The sequence below is a fragment of the Spermophilus citellus genome (assembly GCF_964194105.1).
Source record: "Spermophilus citellus genome assembly, chromosome: 6".
NCBI classification, from domain to species: Eukaryota; Metazoa; Chordata; class Mammalia; order Rodentia; family Sciuridae; genus Spermophilus; species Spermophilus citellus.
This window is the reverse complement of record NC_138187.1, coordinates 5,326,557-5,349,291: the sequence shown is the minus strand read 5'-3', so window position 1 is coordinate 5,349,291 and position 22,735 is coordinate 5,326,557. Positions and strand designations below refer to the sequence as shown.

At 50.0% G+C, this 22,735-nt stretch overlaps 1 protein-coding gene across 3 annotated transcripts in view; it reads left to right on the top strand.

Moving 5' to 3' along the window:
• The window catches only part of MGRN1 (mahogunin ring finger 1), a 56,385-nt gene that overhangs the window by 486 nt on the left and 33,164 nt on the right, over positions 1 to 22,735 (top strand). For 2 of the 3 annotated variants that reach the window (XM_081298313.1, XM_081298312.1), the window contains exons 1-2: positions 5,444 to 5,655; positions 20,509 to 20,627. In XM_081298313.1, coding sequence (XP_081154439.1) covers positions 5,568 to 5,655; positions 20,509 to 20,627 — 207 coding nt within the window. In that variant the 5' untranslated portion in view covers positions 5,444 to 5,567. Of the gene's footprint in view, positions 1 to 5,443; positions 5,656 to 20,508; positions 20,628 to 22,735 lie in introns of those variants that run through there. The other variant, XM_081298314.1, reaches the window with a different exon arrangement.

The window sequence follows — 22,735 nt, the reverse complement described above, 5'->3', positions numbered from 1 at the left end:
GCTGGCCACCCAATGAGGCGGCGGCGGGGGCGGGCGGGGTGCGTCACGTGGCCGTGGGGCGGAGCTAGGGAGCGGGGGTGGGGCGTTGGGGCTGTGTTTACAGCTCCTCACATGGCGCTTCCGGTCGCCGGTGGGAGAGCCTGCTGCGCCGGCTCTGGGCTGTCAGGGTCGCGGGCGGCGAGAGGCTGCCGCCGAGGTCTTTCTCCGTCACCTCGCTCCGAGTGACCTTGGCTCGGTTCCTTGGGCTCCCTGGCCCCACTTTATTTTCTTTTTTTTTTTAAAGAGGGAGAGAGAGAGAGAGAATTTTTTTTTTAATATTTATTTTTTAGTTCTCGGCGGACACAACATCTTTGTTGGTATGTGGTGCTGAGGATCGAACCCGGGCCGCACGCATGCCAGGCGAGCGCGCTACCGCTTGAACCACATCCCCAGCCCAAGAGAGAGAATTTTTAATATTTGTTTTTTAGTTCTCGGCGGACACAACATCTTTGTTGGTATGTGGTGCCGAGGATCGAACCCGGGCCGCACGCATGCCAGGCGAGCGCACTACCGCTTGAGCCACATCCCCAGCCCCCCACTTTATTTTCTTGAGCCACTGTTTGCCGGGCCCTTGAGAACCAGAGCTCCAGGAGAGCCAAACCAGGCGGGGAGGGGAGCCTAGGTTCAAAGTTCAAGTCTCGCGGACGAGAGCATCACTGCTAGTATGGACAGTCCCTAAGGAGGCAAGCACAGGCCCTGGGTGTGGGCTAAGGGCCACTGATCTGATCCCTTGTTCAGAATTAGGAACACTGTGGTTGTGACAGTATGGGGACCAAAGGTGGCTGGGAGGTTAGACGATTTCTGGGAAATGGAGGACCAGCCTGCAGTATTCTTGGGGAGCCCTACTTGGAGGACTGGTGGACAGGGCCTGAAAGGGGAAGGGAAGTGGGTGAGGCTGGTGCATCAGGATAGCTCAGAGGGCTGGGGAGGGAAATGAGTCAGACTTCTGAGGGCTGGAGCTAGGAGCTTGGCCCATGGGGAGGGAGAGGACACTTAATGTCCCCCTTCCCTATACAAACACCTTAATCCTGGCAGAACTATCTGTCCACAGGAAATGGGGTTTTGGCATCTTTTCTGCTATGTAGGGATCACTCAGGGACCATCGGTTTTTGCAAACCCTGATGGTGCCAGGATATTTTTGCTCTTGCTGAGAATTGTCCTTTAGCTCTGTGAAACATCATATTCATGAATTAATGTGGGCAAAGCACCTAGCACAGGGTAGGCACACAGTAAGAGACAGCTTTGAGTGTTGATTCCCACTACCACTGTTGCCATGGGGACTGCTACAGAGTATGGTGGAAGGTGGGTGGGTTAGGGAGCCAGACAGCTGGATGTCAGTCCTGAGGCGCTGCCTACTCTGGCTTCTGGTTCCTCTTTTGTAAAGCTCTGAGTTCTCCCACTTCTGTTATAGGGGATTCATGCTGTGGGGCTCAGGGCAGGGCTTGGCTGTGGGAGTTCTGGCACTCACCTCTTTGCCTCTATCTAGATCACTCTGGGGAGCTCAAGCCCATTTTGTAGATTGGGAAACTGCGACTGGAATCTAGCCTACACTGTGGCATTCAGAACCAGGGGAGAAGACTGGGCCCCCAGTGGACCAGCAGGGTGTATTTCTGGCAAAGGAGAATGGACACCATCTTGGCAGGGCCCACTGGGGTCCTTGCTCCAGGAAGCAGGAAGTACTCTACCCCCACCCCATCTATTACCACTCAGGTAACCTGGCCAGGCTTCCCCAGCCCAGAGGAGCTCTCCCAGGGCATCCTCCTTGCAGGGGTTGATCTGATGAGGCTGGTTAGGGTGAAGGTCACCCTAATGGCCACTATGCTCCACCTCAGCCAGCTTTTTTTCCCCAGGGGTAGCAAAGAAGGAGAAAACAACCCTGTTTTCAGCCAGGATCAGCCTGCTGGAGGGTGGACTTTGGATTTCTTTTTTAACAATTTATTTACTTATTTATTTTAAAGAGAGAATGAGAGAGAGGGAATTTTTTTTTTTTTAAAGAGAGTGAGAGAGAGGGGGACAGAGAGAGAGAGAGAATTTTAATATTTATTTATTTTTTTCTTAGTTCTCGGTGGACACAACATCTTTGTTGGTATGTGGTGCTGAGGATCGAACCCGGGCCGCACGCATGCCAGGCGAGCGCGCTACCGCCTGAGCCACATCCCCAGCCCCGGGAATTTTTTAATACTTAGTTTTTAGTATTTGGCGGACACAACATCTTTGTATGTGGTGCTGAGGATCGAACCCCTGCCGCACGCATGCCAGGCGAAGGCGCTACCACTTGAGCCACATCCCCAGCCCTGGACTTTGGATTTCTTAGTAGGCTGGGATAGGACCTGACAGCTGGGGCCAGGAGATGGGGGGAGGCGGAGAGAAGCCATTGCAGCACCACCCTTGTCTTACCTGAAGGCCAAGGAGGTTGAGGACCTTGCCAGCATTCACAAGTTCACATGGCCAGTTAATGGAGGTGTGTTTTCCTTACTAGTGTGCAGACTCCTTGTCTAGCATGATCTAACATTTGATCCCTGTCACCTGGTTCATCACCTGACATATAGTAGCTGCAATGATAAATATTTGTTGAATAAATAAATGAGTCACCCAAGATGTTGATAGTGGAGCTTGGACCAAATCAGGAAGAACCTGTTTCCCTGCTGGGCGTGAGTAAGCACCAAAAAATATTCCTGAAGGGGCCTTCTTTTTTTTTTTAATTTTTTTTTTAAATATTTATTTTTTAGTTTTCGGCGGACACAACATCTTTGTTGGTATGTGGTGCTGAGGATCGAACCCGGGCCGCATGCATGCCAGGCGAGCGTGCTACTGCTTGAGCCACATCCCCAGCCCTGAAGGGGCCTTCTTGAGTCCAAAGCTCTGAGAATGTTTAAGAAAGTCCAGCTGGCGGGGCTTGGTGCACATACCTGTAATCCCAGTGATTTGGGAGGCTGAGGCACAATGATCACCATTTTTTTTTTTTTTAAGTACTGGGAATTGAACCAGGGGCTCTTTACCACTGCCCAGCCCTTTTTATTTTTTGTTTTGAGACTGTCTCACCAAATTACTGAAGGCCTTGCTAAGTTGCTGAGGCTGTCCTTGAACTTTCAAGATGATCCTAAATTTGAGGCCAGCCTGGTAACTAGTGCAACCCTGTCTCAAAAAAAAAAAAAAAAAAAAAAAAAAAGTGCTGGGATGTAGCTCAGTGAAGTGTCCCTGTGCTTAATTCCTAATACAAGAAAAAAAGGGGCTGGGGATGTGGCTCAAGCGGTAGCGCGCTGGCCTGGCATGCGTGTGGCCCGGTTCGATCCTCAGCACCACATACAAACAAAGATGTTGTGTCGGCCAAATACTAAAAAATAAATATTAAAATTCTCTCTCAAAAAAAAAAAAAAAAGCCATCCAGACAATGAAAGGCCTACCGTGGTGTGCTCTTAGAGCTGTTTTTCAGTGGAAACAGTAGGGTCTTAGGGACTCTCTCCCTCCCTTTCTGCAACCAGGTAGGGCAATAAATTAAGTGCATAGCTGATATATGTGTGTGTGCCTGTATAAGTGTGTTATGTGATTCAGTGGAAATAAAATAAGGGAAGAAAGACCACACTAGGTGGGAATGTCTTCAGGCTCATCCTTCAGGGACATGAAGTTTGAAATCTGCACACTGGAGAATTACTGTCTGGGAAAGCAGGAGAGTGCCAAGGTATGGGCAAATTCCAGCTTTACCACTTACTTACTGTGCAACCAGAATAGGGCACTTCTCCAAGCCTCCTGTTTCTGTTCTGTAAATTGGGAATAAAAATAGAATTTATGCTGATCATGCTGGCACATGCCTGTAATCCCATCGGCCCAGGAGGCTGAGACAGGGGAATCGCAAGTTCAAAGCCAGCCTCAGCACAAGTGAGGAGCTAAGCAACTCAGTGAGACCCTGTCTCTAAATACAAAAAATGGATGGGTATGTGGTTTAGTGGTTGAGTACTTCTGAGTTCAATCCCCAATAGAAAAAAAAAAAAGTAATAATAAAAATAAAAAGGGTTGGGATATGGCTCAATGGTTAACACTCCTGGATTTAATCCCTGGTACCAAAAAAAAAAAAAAAATTATTAAAAGGGTTGGGTTTGTAGCTCAGTGTTAGAGCACCCATGGGTTTAATCCCCAATACTGCCACCGACAAAAGAAAGAAAATAGAACTGACATCAGAGAATTAAAAGAGCTAATATGCATAAAGCCCCCAGTATGATGCCTGGCACAGATTAAGTGTTCAGTAAATGTGCATTTTGTTTGTAAATAGGAAGACTTAATCAGGCAACCCCCAAAACCTGAACTTTTCTAGTCATTAATTTGACTTTGCAAGAAACCCCTGATAGTAAGGATCATTGGATGGTGGATTCTGGTCCCTGGGAAGGTATAGGATATTTAAATTTTTAAAAACATTTTTTCAGGGGGTTGGGGTTGTGGCTCAGTGGTAGAGAGCTCAACTCGCCTAGCACATGCTAGGCAAGTGCTCTACCACTGAACCACAACCCCAGCCCTACTTTGTATCTTATTTAGAGACGGGGTCTCACTGAGTTGCTTAGTGCTTTGCCATTGCTGAGGCTGGCTTTGAACCCCTGATCCTCTTGCCTCTGGGATTATAGATGTGCGCCTCCATTTTAATGTGTGTTTAATTCACTATGGTGAGTTGTACCAGGTGGGACCTTTCCTGCCCTGAGCCTTCCTAGCTATGCTTTTGGCACAGCAGGCTTGATTTGGGAAATATTTCTTGGAACCCCAGTTCCTCAAGTGAAAAATAGGTAAAAATGAAGCTCTCCTGGCCTCCTTCAGACTTGTGAAGTCAAAAGCCAAGAAAACCCTTGCAAACTGCCAGGTTTCAATCTTGACCTTGATTCTTGGAAACTTGCTTTCAGCACATTATATGCAGCTCTTCTTCCTTCCTGCCTCAGTGTAAAATGGAGAGGTCTACTATCTTCCTTAGGGCTGCGTATCTTCAAAGCAGTCGTTCTAAATTGAGCGAGCATCATTCCCCTTAAGCCCCAGCTACTTGGGAGGCTGAGGCAGGAGGCTCAGTGGAGCCCAGAAGTTCAAGTCCAACCTGGCTTACAAAAAAAAAAAAAAAAGAGTACTCATTCTGGAGTTGAGGTTGGAGGAATGCTTTGCTTTCTGGCCAAGGCCTGAGCAGGTGCGCATTTCCCCAGTGAGCACCAACCACCCAGGTAGGCTTGGGGGCCCCCAGGCTTTCTAGGCAGAGGCGGGACGAACCCTGGGCAGTGCAGAAAAGCAAGGGGTGCCCAGGCGACGATGAGACTGCGGGCAGTGAGAGGCGCAAGGTCCCCAGGCCTGCACCTGAGGCCTCTACCCCTGTGGGCGGGAGGGGGCGGTGCGTCCGGGCGGACGGGCGGGGCCGGCGGCGAGTGCGCAGGCGCAGGGCCACACGTCTCGGGAAGGGCGGGCGCGAGGCGGCGGCGGGGACGCGCGTCCGTGCGGCCTGGTCCGGGCCATGTCCGCGTGAGCAGGACGCCGCCGCCGCGGTCCGCCAAGCCGCCCCGCGCACCATGGGTTCCATTCTGAGCCGCCGCATCGCGGGGGTGGAGGACATCGACATCCAGGCCAACTCGGCCTACCGCTACCCCCCGAAGTCCGGTGAGCGCCGGGCGGGCGCGGAGGGAGGGGACGCCGCGAGCGCCGGGCGGCCCTTCCCGACTGGTGACCTTGGGCCGGCCCCTCGCGTGGCGCCCCCTTTTAGGTGGCTCGCCCCCCGCGGCCGGCCTCGCCATCCTGGAGGCGTGGTGCGAGGCCGGGGGTGGGCGCTGACCGCCCCACCCGGACGCGGGCGCCGCGCTCCTGGCGGGTGGATGGCGGCTCTGGCGCCGCTGGGAAGGCGAAGCTGAGGAGGGGCAGGGCTGTAGGCCGAGCTGGAGAGCTGTGGAATGGCAGGGGGCGAGGGGACAGGGACTGCTTGACTTGTGGCTTAGGGACCTGAGCCACCAGGTGGAAGTGACTTTCCCAAGGACTCAGCTCCAGGAGGCACCGCTGGGACCAGGACCTGAGAAACCCTGTTCCCAGAGTGTGGCCCCCCTGAACTTTGAGCTCCGGTTCCTGGCTCTCCATCTCCTGTGGGCTGGTTTGCGGTGGAAAGGAGAGAATCCCACCGTATGGGATATCCAATGGGGCCCTCAGATGCTGGCTTCTAATGTGGGCTCTGTGTCTTGGGATCCCCACAGGCCAGATTTCCTTTGAGTGTGGTCCAGGACCACCTGCTCCCTCAAGTAGGGCACCTTGCTAAACATCCAAGGCTCCACTTCAGATCTGCTGAGACCTAGGAACCTGCCTTTTAAACCCATTCCCCTGGTGAGTCAGATGTCCTATCAAGTTTGAGAAAGTGCCTTGCCCTAGTTAAAAGAAGGTGAGGGTCAGTGGCTCCGGGAACACAGGGGCAGGAACTGGTCCAGCCTCCAGGTAGCCTTATGGGATGGAGTCAGCTGGTAACCTGCTGTTGCCTATTTGCAGGGAGAACTCCCTGCCTACTGTGTCCCAGGCACAGCAGCAGAACAGCCTGGATTGGTGTGGGTTGCAAGTCCTGGCATTTCCCTTGCAAGACTCTATGTGTGTTCTGTCTGTCTGTCTGGCTGGCTGAGTGACCTTGGTGAAGCTGCTTAACCTCCTGTATCCTTTTCCTCATCTGTAAAATGGGCTGGTAACTTGTACCATGTTCAGAAGTCTTGCCTGGCACATTAGAAATCTTCAGCAAATGTTAGTTGGTAAAACTAACATTTGAAAAGGAAACTAGGTGATTGGCCCAGACCCTAATAGATTTAGCAGTGGCATGACAGATGTCAGAAAGTTTACTGTGGCACATCCCATCACCTGGGACCTGACCACTGTTAATGTCCCATTGGACAAGACAACAAATATGTGGCACTTAGAGCCCCACTTTCTGATTCCACTGTGGCAGATGTTGCCAATCATTCATGACATTCCTTTCCACTGAGCCTGGACTGGTTTCAGAATCCATCACAGAACACCCCGCCAGCTGCCACTGATTGATTGGTGCTGGCACTGCAGGTGAAACCCATGGGCCACCTGGGCTTTGTAGCCAATAACAGCAGAGTTCTGGGGTTGCCCAGTCCAAAGGCTGTCCTGTCTGGCTAATGTTTTTTCCCTTTCTGTTCCTAATTCTTCTAGGTGCCTTACACACACGTTGTTCATCTGTCTTGGGGACATCAGGATCCTGGTCCTGTGTCTGGGGGTTTACTTGCTTCCCAGGTTCTTTTTTTTTTTTTTTTTTTTTTTTTTTTAGTGAGAGAGGAGAGAGAGTGAGAGAGAGAGAGAGAGAATTTTTAATATTTATTTTTTAGTTCTCGGCGGACACAACATCTTTGTTGGTATGTGGTGCTGAGGATCGAACCTGGGCCGCACGCATGCATGCGAGGCGAGCGCGCTACCGCTTGAGCCACATCCCCAGCCCCTGCTTCCCAGGTTCTTGAGAACCCGACAAAATTGGGGAGAGTCACTGGAAAAAAGAAGGGACCTTATCAGTACTTCATTGTTGCCCTGAGGGTGGATTGGGGACTGTAGAGAGTTTGGAGAGGGGTGCCCCTGTGGACTTTTCTGAGAAAATTGTCTTTTCAGGTCTGTCAGTTTTTATGAGGTCAAGAAGAATCATTGGGTGCTAGTGTGTTTTTAAGTCCTTGCTAACCACATCCAGTTTTCTTCGTTCATGGAACTTGCACCATGCTCTGGGATAGCTCTTAGCTTGAATTGAACGACATTTGGTTTGTTTTTATTGTGTTTCACTCTTAACAGTTTTATTGAGGTATAGTTTGTGCACCTTGCAGCTCATCCATTTTAAGAGAGTGACTGACGTGTAGCATCAGAGCTGTAGGTGTGTGGAGTCCTACACCCACCACCACAGTTTAGACATCTCTTCACTCCCCGGTGTTTCTTTGTACTTGCTTGTGGTCAGTCTCTGTCCTCTGCTCCCACTCCAGCACATGGCTGATCTGCTTTGTCTTTAAAATTTCCTGGACATTTCACATGAACAGAATCATGCAGCACAAGGGCTTTCCGTGTGTCTGGCTTCTCAGCATAATGTGTTTGAGATTCATCCGTGTTGCAGCATGCATCTATACCTCTGTGTGGTGATGGTGTATTTGTCTGTTCACTGATTAATGGACATTTGATTTGTTTCCCTTTTTTTTGGCTGTTAGAATCAGTGCTGCTTCAACATTCACATACAGTTGATATGAGCACTTGTGTGTTCATTTCTCCTAGCTGTAGGCCTAAACGAGGAGTTGTTAGGTCACGTGGGAGCTATATGTTTAACCTTTTGAGAACCTCCTAACCGTTTTCCCAAAGTGGCTGCACTGTTTTGATTTTTTTCCTACCAGCAGCGTGTGAGGCAGCCAGTTTGTCCCCATCCTTGACAATGCTTGTCCACCGCTCCGATTTCAGCCAACTTGGATGGGAAGTGAGACCCCGCTGTGCTGGTGATTCGCATTTCCCTGGTCACTGGTGATGTTAAGCATCTTTTTGTGTGCTTAGTGGCCATTGTATTTGTGTGTGTGTGTGTGTGAGAGAGAGAGAGAGAGAGAGAGAGAGAGAGAGAGAGAGAGAGAGCGCTACTTAAATCTTTTGTTTAGTTTTTTTAAATTGGATTATCTTATTGAGTTTTGTAGGTATTCTGATACGGTTCCTTTGCCAATCATATGATTTGCAAATATTTTACTAGTCTGGTTTGTCGTTTGAAGAGCAAATGTTCTTAGTTTTGATGAACTTCAGTTTCTCATCTTTTAAATGAATAGTGCTTTTAGAGTTAGATTGAAGAAATATTTGCCTTGCCCAAGTCATAACCTAGCTTTTACTGACCCTTGGTTCAATCCCCAGTACTGCCAAAGAGAAAAGCCATGGTTTGAGGGATGGTCAAGGCCATCTTTCACTTGTGGGACTCAGTTGCTTCACTATTGTGTGTTGTGAAGATGATCCTCTTCCCGTCAAGCTGCCTTCACACCTTTGTCAAAACTCAGTTATCACAGATGTGACAGGGCTTGTCCTGGCTCTCCACTCTGTCCTTTTGGCTCACGTGTCCATCCCACTGCTTCTCCTCTGGCACAGCTTTGCCTCTCAGGGCATTGGACCATGTCTTAGAGAGACACATTTTGTCACAGCTTGGGACAAGTGTCTGTGCTGCTGGCATGGTGGGCAGAGGCCACAGGACAGTCCCAGTGCTGAGGCTGGGAAACCCTGGTCTGGCACACCGCAGCACCTGCTGTCACCTGGCTTGCTGAGCCCGAGTTCTCCAGCTTTCTTCTCCGCGCTTGTTCTGTGGGTGCTCAGGTCCTGGCATTTCTGTATAAGTTTTGCAGGTAGCTTATCAATTCTACAAAGACAGTCTGCTGAATTTTGATAGGGATCACGGGATCACATCGAAGGTACAGATTGATGTTGGAGAGTTGCCATCTTTACCATGCTGATTCTGCGTCCATGGACGTGGCCTCTCTGTGTTTATGGTGTGTCAGTGTTTATCTGGATCTTACTTTTTGATTATATTTTTTTTTTTTAAAGGCACAAGTAGAGATTTATTTAGGAAGGCAAGGGTCATGTGCTCCATGGGAAGAGTTGGGCTCTAGACAGTGAGGAGCTGAGGCAACTTTTTAAAGGCCAGCAGCACTGGTGTCCTCAGTCTACAGGTGATATAAAGTCCCTTTCATACATTTCTTTAAATAATAGTTGATTTTGATGAGAATATTAAGGACAATTAATGTATTAAAGTAAGGTACAGTCCTTGCAGTCTGGGGAACTTGTTCTTGTCATATGCCTCTGATTGTTGGTGAGGACCCTGAGGCTCAGAGGTGATGGTGACTCACAGTGGGGTCAAGGTGGAACCAGATTTAAGGCCAGGCCCCCTGACTCCCAGCCTGATTCTGCCCACTTGCCTCCTCCCTGTCCTGCCTGATAGGGACCTGGTGGCTATAAGGGACTACCCTGAGTTACTGCAGCTCTCTGTAGGCTCTGTCTGATGTGGCACTTTGTGCAGTGACCAGGCGGGGCCAGAGGACTCATGAGCTTGCTGAAGGGACTTCTGCGGGGCAGAGAGTGCAGGGTGAGGGGACCAGCACCTTCTGCAGGGCCAGGCCTGCTGTGTCCCAGGCATGCCCGGGAGAGGCAGAGTAGGCACTTGCTGGGCTTTTGCACTTGTTGGAGTGGAAGGTGTGGGGGCTTTGGGAACTGGGCACCTGGCTGCAGCGCAGACTCTCCACTGGCGGTGAGCCCCAGTGCTATGGTTGGTGGTCTGTGGTCGTGGCGGTAACAGCAACCGTGAGGGCTCTGCTTGGAGGCCTGTGTTGTCCCTGCAAGGCTGGCCCTGTTTTCACATTGTGTGTGTGGAGTCTGAAGTATAGATAGGCACTGCGCCTGGCTGGTCACCCAGCGGGGTACAGAACAGGTGTGAGGGCACCACAGCCAAATCCTTAAAGAAATGACGGTGTCCAGCATGCAGAGTGATGCCAGCTGTCTGCCTTGCTGCTTGAGGACCACTCTGGGACCAGGTCACCCAAAGAAGTGGTGGAGGAGGGGTGCTCAGACCTGTAGCCCCCATGCTGGGCGGGGGTATCAGTGCTCTCTTGGTGCTCTGTTCCTTTTGTGGCTGTGTGCTATTTGGCTGCCTGCATTGTTTATCATCTGTCTGAGGACATGGGGTAGTTTCTGGGACAGACTTTCTCCATGTACCCAGAGAACTTGCTGTGGCTTCACTTTTCCCTATTTTGTAAAAGAGGCCAGTTCCCAGTGTCCCTCTGCCTAGGTGTACAGTTCCCAGTGTCCTTGTCTGGGCTGGGGCTCTCTGCAGCTCTGTGCTCATGGGGCCTCTGTAAGAGGCAGAAGACAAGAATCCTTGCCCACAGGGTGCGCACAGCTCAGTGGCAGAGTGCTTGCGTAGCATGCTTGCGGCTCTGGGTTCCCTCCCCAGTGCTGCACCAAAAAAAAAAAAAAAAAAAAAAAAAAAAAATTAAATGTAAAGAGGTGTGGTGGTGTGTGCCTGTAATTCCAGCTTCTCCAGGCTGAGGCAGGAGGGTCTCTTAAGCCAAACAAATAAGACAAGACCTTCCCCGGGAAGCCAGGTTTTCTCTTCCCAGGAGGTCTTCCCGCTCCCCTCCTCTTTTCTTGTCTGATAGAGTCAAGACCAAGAAGCTATGTTTGGGAGTTATTTTGGGGTGTGTGTAGGAGGGTACAGGGGTTTCCACCCAGGGCTTTGTGCACATAAGTACTCTATCACTAAGCTATATCCCCAGCCCTTTTTTTTAAATTGTTTTGAGATAGGGTGCTGGGTTTGCAGTAAAATGTGAGTGCCCCTTGTTATTAAAGCCCAGTCCATCCACAGGAGCTCTGCTGACTTTGCCTGGCCTTGACCTGGCTCTGGGTCTGCACCAGGGACTCAGAACCTCCTGCATTGCATTCCTGAGCCTGGTCACAGCTGAGCTGGAGGTTTCTGTGGTGGCCACTGCCATCCAGTGCCTGAATCTTTCTTCACCAACCTGCCCTCTAGAGAATCATAGTCCAGGCTGAGGGAGCTCTGGGGACCTTAGGAGTAGGCTAGCCAGGTGGCCTAGGGTCCTGTGCTGGGAGCTGGCAGTGAGGCCCTCCTCCCAGGGTGAGGCAGGCTTCATTCTGGGCTGTGTGTAGGAGCCAGTGTGTGCTCATCCTCCTGGCTTGGGGACCACCCAGGGTGCTGTGGAGTTGTAGATCAACCTGGACTCTCACTGGGGGCTTGCACTTCACACCTGGGAGCAGCTGGTCAATGTTCTGAGGAGAGCACTGGCTTTGGTCCTGAGGCTGTGCCAGAAGTTTCCTATGTGGCATTGGCCAGTCACTTGCCTACCATGGTCCCAGCTTCCCACCTAAAGCCCAGGGGGGCTCTGTTTCCCCAGACCTCTTTTGGGCCATGAGAGTCAGCAGGGTGTGGCCTGGCCCTGGCCCAGCTGGCCTTTGTTTTTCATGGGGCCCAGAAGTTCTCTGGGAAATGTCCTGTATTTCCTGGATGACCCTGGATGTATTTCCTGGATGACTGCTTCTGCCTGTACAACCTCAAACCAGGCATGGCCACTGTCTGGGCCTGCGAGGGTCACACTCAGCTTGGCTTTCTGTGCCCTTCCACAGGGTTCAGTGCAGCCTTCCAGCTTCTTTCCTCTGAGTGGTTTGTGAAGTGGAGGGTGGTGTTGGGTCGTCTCCTCCCTCCCTGCCTAGCCTGGCTCGGTGCAGGGTGTATGGCTGTGGGATTGTCCCCTTGCCAGCTGCCCCTGCATCCCCCCAGCTCCTCTACACTCAGCCTCCCCCTGGCCCGGGCACCTGGGCCTCCCTGGAGGCCATGGAGGCTGTTTCCTGAAAGGCACTGCCAAGACTGGGGAGGGCAGCTCTTCTGCCCCCCCAGAGTAGGTGCTGTAGCTTATGGAGATGTGTGAACCAGTCTTTGCTGGGTCTTGGTTGTCCCCAGCTCACAGTGGTGCATTGCTCCGCCTCCCTGCCATGGCAGTGCTCTGGTCTTCAGGGTCTCCCCTCTGCAGGTGGGATATCAGGGTTCCAGCCAGTGTTGACTTCCTGTTCCATGTTACAGGTGGGGACAGAGAGGCTAGAGAGGTGGTAGCCCAGAGTCACCCAGCTGGAGTGTAGTGGGGCTGAGGGCACAGTGGCAGGCAGAAACATGCTGTCGTGGGCACACATGTGGACTTAGCTGGGGGATCATAAGTGGGGTGACTAGAGCCAGGTCAGACCCCCTCCAACACCACAGGCTGTGGGGGCTGCCCTCCCTGCCTACCATGTGGGATGATGTGGGGCCAGGAGGGGCATTCCTGAGAGCAGCACTTCCAGGACCCGTGATGTTCTCATCTCACAAGTCCAGGGCCCAGCTGATTTAGTGGCACAGGCACCAAGTCAGCAACTTTGTGCAGCTGGTAACCTGGTGACTGGGAACATCTGTCCAAGTAGAGAATGAGAGGAATTTCCAGCAGGTGGAGCCAGTGAGCCCTTGCCTGCCAACCAGCTGGCCTGTAAGGCTCCTTTCCCCTTGGTGGGAGCCAAGACCCAGGCAGCCCAGCGCATCACTTGACCCAAAGGCTGTCTTCAGAAGGGTGCTCTGGGCGTCTGTTAATGGCATGGTTTGCCTGGCGTGGTTGAGGACGTAGGGAGTTCCAGCGAAGATGCCACCTCTTGGCTGTGTGTCCTGAGTGGGTTACTTGACCCCGCTTGCCCGGGATTCATGGGGTCATCCACCTTCCCTCATCCACCTCCTGGGTGGGGCCAACCTGGTGGTCACAAGGGGGTAGGATTGTGGCCACTTGTAAGTGGCTTCTGGTCTCAGGCAGAGGGAGGACAGAATGTAACCAACTCTGTGAGGAAGGCTGAGACTGTGCAAGATGCTAGTCAGGGCGGGAGGATTTGACAGCCACCATGCAGCTGGCCCACAGGTGGTCAGGGTTGCTTTTCCTGAGGTTGAGTCTTAAGGCCACAGTAGCAGGGGAGGCTGAGCGCAGAGCTGTGGCTAGCACCGGCTGCAGGGACTAGCGCCTGGGGCAGTGACCAGTACAGGGGCAGGCACAGCAAGTGTGTGGCAGCCTAGTTGAGTCAGATACTTGGAACCCACATTGTGGGACAGGTGGCTCTTGGGCCTTGGGGCCAGTATGTCCCACCACCAAGATGCTCAGTGACCTTCCTCATCTGTTGTCTTGTGGCTGTCGAGGTGTCCCACATGAGTTTGGGTACAAATGCTCCTCAAGGGTCCAGACCAGGAATCTCTGAGCTGGTGCGTCCCAAGCTCAGGTCTCTGGTAAACTGGATATAATGAAAACTGGGTAGTGGAAGGTTAGGCGTGGGGGGCTTGGGGTGACATCTGTGGCCATTCACCTTCTCACTGTCCAGGTCACCTAGTGCCTGTAAATAGGAACAGTCTGCATCCTCAGGCAGGGAGGAGATGGACCATCTGAGCTTGAGTCCCAGTGACAGGGCAGATGGGGAGACGGTGAAGCTCTTCTAGCCAAGGTGTTTAAGGACTGCCCCCAGGCTCTGGGCTCCAGGAGCGTCTGCCTCAAAGCTCTGGCCAGAGAAGGGTTTCCAACTGTTCTCATAGGAAAGACCTTCATGTAGCTCTTTGTGGATGAACAGCTGCCCGTTGTGATTGGCAGTGGCTCCACTGGCCACTAGAGTCCACAGGGTTGAGCCCCAGATCAAACTTCTGTGCTCAGTTTTCTGAGTGGGAAGCGGGGCTGCTGGAGAGCCCCAGCTCACGCCCACCACAGCAGATGTGGGGAGCCAGTGCCTGTGGTCTTCGGCATCTGTCACATCTTCCTTCTTATTTCTCGCCCTCACCTCCTTTTCCTTTTTTCTCCCTCCCTCCTGGCAGCTCTGCCGCCTCCTCTTAGTCCTGAGGTATGTGTGTGTGTGTGTGCACATGCAGACATACGTGTAGACATGTTTAACACACGGGCATGTGCACACACAGTGCACATGCATGTGTGTGTTTCTATTTATACCCATACATACATACAGATCCTTCCAGGAACTGCTACCAGTTTCCCCATGCACACATTCCTTCCTTAGAAATTCCTTTTTAAGAAAATGTGAGCAGTGGTACATATGCACAATGGAATATTACTTAGTCATAAAGAAGAAAGAAATTATGGCATTTGTTGGTAAATGGATGAAACAGAGAATTATCATGTTAAGTGAAATAAGCCAATCCCAAAAAACAAATGGCCTAATGTTCTCTCTGATATGAAGATGCTGACTCACAATGGAAGGGGGAGGTTCACCAAATTGGAGGGGAGGAAGGGGCGGATGGGAACAGGAAAGACAGTAGAATGAATGGACATCACTTTCCTGTGTTCACTTATGAATACACCTTCAGTGTAACTCCATACCATGAACAACCACAAGAGTGGGAAGTTATACTTCATGTATGTGTGATATGTCAAAATACATTCTACTGTCATAACTAAAAAGAACAAGTAAAAAAAAATGTTCATACAAAAATATAAGCTGGGCACAGTGGTGCACTCCTGTAATCCCAACTACTCCAGTGGCCGAGGCAGGAGGATTGCAAGTTCAAGGGCAGCCTCAGCAATGTAGCAGGATCCTGCTCAAAAAGAGCTGGGGAAGCAGTTCAGTGGTCAAGTGCCTGCCTAATGTGTGTTGAGGTCCTGGTTCCACTCCCCAGCACTGAAAGATAAAAGCAACACAGAGAATAATGTAACAAATGCATAATTAACTTAATGCATAATTCACAGTTAACACTTTTTATATTTGTTTATCTACTTTCTTGGGGAAAAATAAAGGGATAGCAGTTCCCCAGAGCCCATCACGTCTCCCTGGCCCTGGGTGTGACCTTCCTTGCCTTCTTTCTGCATGCGTGGGTGTCCACCCATGAGCTCCAGGATGCTCTGTGACATGGGTCCCCTTCCTCCTCGTCTGTCAGCAGCTGCAGGCCTGTGCCGTCCCGTGTCAGCTCTGGATGCGTGCAGTCCTGGCTCAGTCCCAGCTGGTGAGCAAGGTGGTCCCAGCCTGTGACGGCCCTTGCCACTGTGCACTTCCCTATTGACAAGGATGGGATGGGACTTTTTTTTTTTTTTAAATGCTTGAAAGTCTTATTGATTATACTGTGCATGTCTGCAACCTAGATGTGTACTTAAATTGTAATTAGAATCTGAAAAAATCAATAATGCTCTGAGATAATTTAACTTATAGCTTCAGTGGCTGTTACAAATTCCCAACCGATTAACACAAATAGCTACCATTTTTACCAATAGCAAGCAAAAATGCCAAAATATGTTGACAACGTATTTCTGAAGTGGTTGGGCTACTTCCCCCCATGGTTAATTCAGTTCATTCATGTTCTGACAGTTAAATATAACCTAGTTCTGGAACAGTACACATTTCAGCATCAATTCTAGCTCTTTTTCTTCTTTCTGTGTTCTGGGGATTGGATCCAGAGCCTTGCACTTGCTAAGGCAAGACTCTACCTCCGAGGTAAAAGGCCCAGCCTTTTTTGGTTTTCATTTTGAGACAGACTCTGTCCAAATTGTCCAGGCTGGCTTCCTCCTGCCTCAGCCTTCCAAGTAACTGGGATCACAGGCATGCACCACCGTGTCCCCTAGTACTATTTTTTATGTAGAGGAACCTTGATCCCATAAACAAGTAAATGAGAATTAACAAGGTTTTGATAATCCATAGTATCTAATTCCAAGTTACTTGGCAAAAATCCTGATATAGACCTAGTATCAAAACAAGTTGAAAGCTGGGTGCGGTAGCACACCCTGTAATCCCAGCGACTTGGGAGGCTGAGGCAGGAGGATCGTGAGTTCAAACCCAGCTTCAGCAACTCAGTGAGACCCTGTCTCTAATAAAATTACAAAAAAGGTCTGGGGATGTGGCTTAGTGTCTAAGCATCCCTGGGTTCAATCCCTGGTACCAAAAACAAACAAACAAAAAAACCCAAAACAAATTTAAGGACCCTACAGCTCAGGAAATAATGCCAAGAGTTAAGAAATTCAATGACATCAAATTGAGAAGCTTCTGTACAGCAAAGGAAACATTAGGAATGTGAAGAGAGAACCCACAGAATGGGGGAAAAAAATCTTTGGTAGGTACTTTTCTGTCAGAGGATTAATACATAGAATATTAAAAAAAAAACAATCTTTACCTCAAAAATTCAGATAACCCAGTTAATAAATGGGAGAATGAACTAGACACTTTTCAAAAGAAGAAATACAAATGGTCAACAAATACATGAAAAAATGTTCAACATCCTTAGCAGTTAGGGAAATGTAAATCAAAACTACATTGAGGCGGGTTGCGGGTGCATGCCTGTAATCCCAGCAGCTCAGGAAGCTGAGGCAGGAGGATGGTGTCAGCAAAAGCAAGGCACTAAGCAAGTCAGTGAGACTCTGTCTCTAAAATACAAAATAGGGCTGGGGATGTGGCTCAGTGGTTGAGTGCCCCTGAATTCAATCCCTGGTACCAAAAAACCAAAATAACAACAACAAAAAAAACTACACTGAGATTTCATCTCACTCCAGTCAGAATGGCAGTCATCAAAATTCAAACAATGAGGGGCCTGGCGTTGTGACTCAGTGGTGGAGCGCTTGCTTAGCATGTGTGAGGCACTGGGTTCGATTCTCTGCACCACATACAAATAAATATAAAGGTCCATCAACAATCAAAAAATATATTTTAAAAATGCAAACAATGATAAATGCTGGAGAGGATGTGGAGAAAAAGAAACACTTTTACACTGTTGGTGGGACTGAAAATCAATACAACTACTATAGAAGTCAATATGGAAGCTCCTCAAAAGACTAGGTATGGAACTACCATACGATCCAGCTATACCACTCCTCAGTTTTATCCTAAAGAATTGAGGTCATTGTATACTACAGTGATACACACATACCCATATTTATAGCAGCACAATTTACAATAGCCAAACTATGAAACCAGAGTAGATGTCTGTTAGCAGATGAATGGATAAAGAGAATGTGATATAGCCAGGCATGTAATCTCAGTGGCTCTGGAGGCTGAGCAAGGAGGGTTGCAGTTTTGAAGCCAGCCTCAACAATTTAGTGTGGTTGTAAGCAACCTAAGGAGACCCTGTCTCAAAAAATAAAAAGGGCTGGGGGTGTGGCTCAGTGGCTAACCTTGGTTTCAATCATGATACCAAAAAAAAGGAGATACACATTCACACAAACATAATGCAGTTTCATTCAGCCGTAAAGAAAAAATGAAATTATGTAATTTGCAGGAAAATGGATGGAACTAGAGAGAGTCATGTGTTTTCACTCAAGTGGAAGCTGGAGAGAAAAAAGGAAAAGATGGGCGTGGGGGCCGGAGATCTCATGAGAATCAAAGGGAGATTGAAAGAGGAAAGTGGGGCTGGGGCTCAGCGGTAGAGCACGTACCTAGCACGTGCGAGGCCCTGGGTTCAGTCCTCAGCACCACATAAAAATAAATAAAGGTACTGTGTCAACTACAACCAAAAAAAAAAAAAAAAAGAAACTAAAAAAAATAGGAAAGGGACCAGAGTTGGGGGTGGTAAAGAGGGAGACGTGCTGGGGCATGATATTGGCCAAATTTCATGTGGCATGTGTGAATATGTAACAATGAATCCCATTGGTATGTGCGACTACAATGCACCAATAAAATCAGGTAGAAAACAAAAACAGTGAGGGTATACCAGCGGACAACTCGAGATCAGGCCCTTCCCCTTCTGAATGCTTCTGTTGAGGTGTATGCTCACAGCATTAGGTCCACCTTTGTGTCTTGTACTTCAGGTGACCTCCATCCTTCTTATCCTGGAAAGTGGTTCCAATTCTGTATTATTGTAACCACTGCCAACAATCCTCCTGTCCCAGGTCTCAGATCTTTTTTGTCAGGATAGGGGGTACTGGGATTGAACTCGGGCACTCAATCACTAAGTCACATCCCTAGCCCTTTTTGGTATTTTATTTAGAGACAGGGTCTTGCTGAGTTTCTTAGCGCCTCACTGTTGCTGAAGCTGGGTTTGAACTCAAATTCGCATGCCTCAGCCTCCTGAGCTGCTGGGATTACAGGCATGTACCACTGGCTCAGGTCCAGATCTTTTAAAAATAGTTTGTTGGTTGCAAGTAACATATGTTAGATGTAGACAACTCATAAAAAACACTTAAAGCAAACAAGAAGTAGTAATTGCCTATTGCATCTTGATCCAGAGATATGAGTTTGTAGCATTTGTTCTGCTGAAGAGCAGAAGGCCTAAAACTACCCTGACTTTGGAGCACCTGGGGTATAGGCCATCAGAACGTGTGGAGCGAGGCAGCGAGCGTGTGGAGGGAGGGTACTAGCCAAGCAGATTCAGGGTGCAGCCTGCAGACATACATTTATTTATTTATTTATTTATTTATTTTGGGTAATGGGGGTTCAACCCAGGGATATTTTACCACTGAGCCATCTCCCCAACCCTTTCTATTTTTTATTTTGAGACAGGGACTCACTAAATTGCATAGGGCCCTGATGAATTGCTGAGACTGGCTTTGAATTTGAGGTCCTCTTGTCTCAGCTTCCCGAGCCACTGGGATTACAGGCATGCACCACCATGCCAGACTGGAGGTCACAAACTGAAGAGGAATAGCCCAGGAAGGCCTTGCTGGAAAGGGTCTTTTTTCCCACATGGCTCATTGTGTGCTGACCTGTTTTGTGGAACACTGGGTGGTGGTCCACAAAATCCAGGGGTCGTGTTTGGTTAACCGAGCACCACTATTCTTTTTGTTGGGCTGCACTTGACTCAATTCCTGGTCTGTGTGGCGTAGGGCTGAGTTGAGGTTAGGCCCTTCCTGAGGTTGCTGGGGAGGAGCTGTGGCCTCATCACTCAGGCTCGGCCAGTCTTTGTGGTCGTGACTCCCATAACAGGCTGCAGTTCTCAGGAAGGGCACAGATCCCTAAGGTGCCCCTGGTTACTTGAGGGCTCCAGAATTTTCCCTGGGGGCCCCAGGAAGGACCCATATGGGCTCCTGGATATAGAAGTCCCTGCTGCTCATGAGCCAAGGGATGCACTATCTGAGCATCCCCTGATTCAGAGGCCCCGAGGTCACCAGGACCCTCCTATTAGGTCCTCTGTCTGCAGCGTGGTGGGCAGAGTGGGCAGGCGTCGGGGCAGGAAGCTTGTAGAGTCGCTCTCCTGGCTCTCCAACAGAGCTGGTAGCTCAGTTCTTTTAGGCGGATGGGTATCTGACACCTCCCAAGAGGAGCGTGCGTTCGGCATCTGAGTGCCAGGGACGGGCAGGAACTGCTGCAGCCTCAGTCTTTGTGGAAAGCCGGGCACGACTGAAGTGACCAGATCCATGTAGTTGTCAGCTGTGGTCATAACTGAGGGGATGTCTTTGGGCCTCCTATTTTGGGCTCTACCTTGGTCTGAGGTCAGGGAACGTCTGTTTCCTGGGGCAGCTGTGACAGATGACCACTAAGGGTGGCTTGAAACAACAGCAGTGTTTGTGTGGTTCTGGAACCCAGAAATCAAAGTCAAGGCCTCAGTGGGGCTGTCCTCCCCCTGGAGGCCCTGTGTCCCTGGTCACTCCTGGGCTTCTGTCCCTTTAATCGCTGCCCTGTCGTCACATTTGTGTGCTTCTTTGTCCACACCTCTCCTTTCTCCTGGAGCAGACCAGGCACTGGACTGAGGGTCATCCCAACCTAGTTAGGACCTCATCCTCACTTGCTGCCAGGTCACTCGCAAGGTAGGGTATTACCTGGGTATGTCCTTACCAGGTATACAGCTCTGTCCACTACAGAAGGAACCCATGTGGGAGTTTAGAATGGCTGGTGGGCCTGGAGCGGAGGGGCCAGAGGCTGGTGGGCAGCCTTGAAAGGAGCGACGCTGGAAGATGGCTGTGGGCCAGGCGCACTGGCTTCCTCAGGATGGATCCTTCCTCAAGGCCAGGCTTCTTGAGCCTCATAACCTGCAACTCTGTTTCCTTTTTTAAACAGGAAACTACTTTGCCTCACACTTCTTCATGGGAGGTGAGAAATTTGACACCCCCCACCCCGAAGGCTACCTTTTTGGAGAGAACATGGATTTGAACTTCCTGGGCAGCCGCCCAGTCCAGGTAGATCCCAGTGGGACTGGCTCTTATGGCCATGGGGTGGGAGGCCCTGCTGTGAGGATGAGCAAGCACTGAGTCACCCCAAGTGGGCAGAGTTCCTGCGAGGCTACAGCTGAATGAAGTGGGGTGTGAGTGATGGGGTGCATCCCTACACTGCTTCAGGAGGTCAGCCAGCCGGGTGGGTCCTGTGGGATAAGTAGCCATTATTGAACTGGTATTCAATAAGGGAGGTGTTCAGCAACCCCATTCCATAGAATAGCACGCAAGAGATAGATATAATCCCAAGAAGGGAATATGGCTTCTAGATATTTCTCACTAGTCAGCAGAGAAGTGCATGTACATAGCTGTGCACACATGTGGCACCTGTTGTGTGCCTAGGGGTCTTTTGAGGCTGGGGGCAGAAGTCAGATCCTTCCCCTGTTTCCTAGTGTGGATGTGTTCCAGATCATAAAGAAGAGAACATTTGCCAGCGCAGTGGTACACACCTGTAATCTTATTCGCTCAGGAGGTTGAGGCAGGAGGATCCCAAGTTCAAGGCCAGCCTGAGCAACTTAGCAAGACCCGAAGCAACTTAGTGAGACCTTGTCTCAAAATAAAAAATAAGGGCTGGGGATGTGGTTCTGTGGGTAAGTGCTCCTGAATTCAGTCTGAGTACAAAAAAAGAAGGAAAGGAGAGGAAGGAGGAGGAGAAGAAGAAAAAACAGGGGCTGGGGATGTGGCTCAAGCGGTAGTGCGCTCGCCTGGCATGCGTGCGGCCCGGGTTCGATCCTCAGCACCACATACCAACAAAGATGTTGTGTCCGCCGAGAACTAAAAAATAAAAATAAATAAATATTTTAAAAAATTCTCTCTCTCTCTCTCTCTCTCCCTCTCTCCCTCCCTCCCTCCCTCCCTCCTCTCTCACTCTCTCTTAAAAAAAAAAAAAAAAAAAAGAAGAAGAAAAAACATTGGACCAAAGGGTGGTCAGAAGAGAGACTGATGGGTGTCTCGGAGGTAGAGCGCTTGCCTAGCATGTGTGAGGCACTGGGTTTGATCCTCAGCATAAAAATAAATAAAAAAAATAAAGATATCGTGTCCATACAACTAAAAAATATTTAAAAAAGATAAAAAAGAGAGAGTGTGTGACGGGAGGGGAGGGCCTGCTGCAGAGGCCATAGCTGAGCTGAGTTGTAATGGGTGGGACAGAGCCCCCTAGGAAGAGCAGGGTGGCAGGGGCACTGGAGTGGCCTAGACTGGACTCCTGACAGGCGGTGCATCTGGGAGTCCAGCAGGGCTCTGTAGGCTGACTTGGGCAGAGGAGGTGAATGGGTGTAGGTGTCCAGGGGCCAATGGCAAGGAGGGCAGGTGGGTGTTGCAGCAAACCCTCAGGAAATGAGGGAAGGTCCTCCTGGGGAAAGAGAGGCATCCTGGTGTGTTGTGGAAATCTCTGAGGACAGAGGGTGGGGCCAAAGAAAGTACAAGGAGCCGTTGGCTCATGTGGAAACTCTGGGAAAAGCTGCATTGGGGCAGCAGTTCCCAGGGTGTACAAGAAGGAGTCCTTGGGAGGCAGAGGGCTAACTGAGATGGTCAGGGCCGTGAGACTGGGCAGGCCTGGGTGTGATGACTAGGAAGGAAATTACCTGAGCCCAGGTTTTTGTCTGTTTGCTTGGTGTGGTTTGGTTATAGGGCCAAGAGTGGTGGCACATACCTATAACCCCAATGATTCGGGGGGGCTGAGGCAGAAGGATCCCAAGTTCAAGGTCAGCCTGAGCAACTTAGCTAAACAACTTAGGGAGACCCTGTTTCAAAATAAATAAATCTTTAAAAAGGACCGAGGATGTGGCTCAGTGGTTAAGTTGCCCCTGGGTTTAGTCCCCAGTATCAAAAAATGGTTTGCTTACTGGGTATTGAACCCAAGGGCAATTTACCACTGAGCTACATCCCCAGCCCTTTTTATGTTTTAAAAATTTAAAAAAAAAAAAATTAGGGCTGGGGATGTGGCTCAAGCGGTAGCGCGCTCGCCTGGCATGCGTGTGGTCCGGGATCGATCCTCAGCACCACATACCAACAAAGATGTTGTGTCCGCTGAGAACTAAAAAATAAATATTAAAAATTCTCTCTCTCTCTCTCTC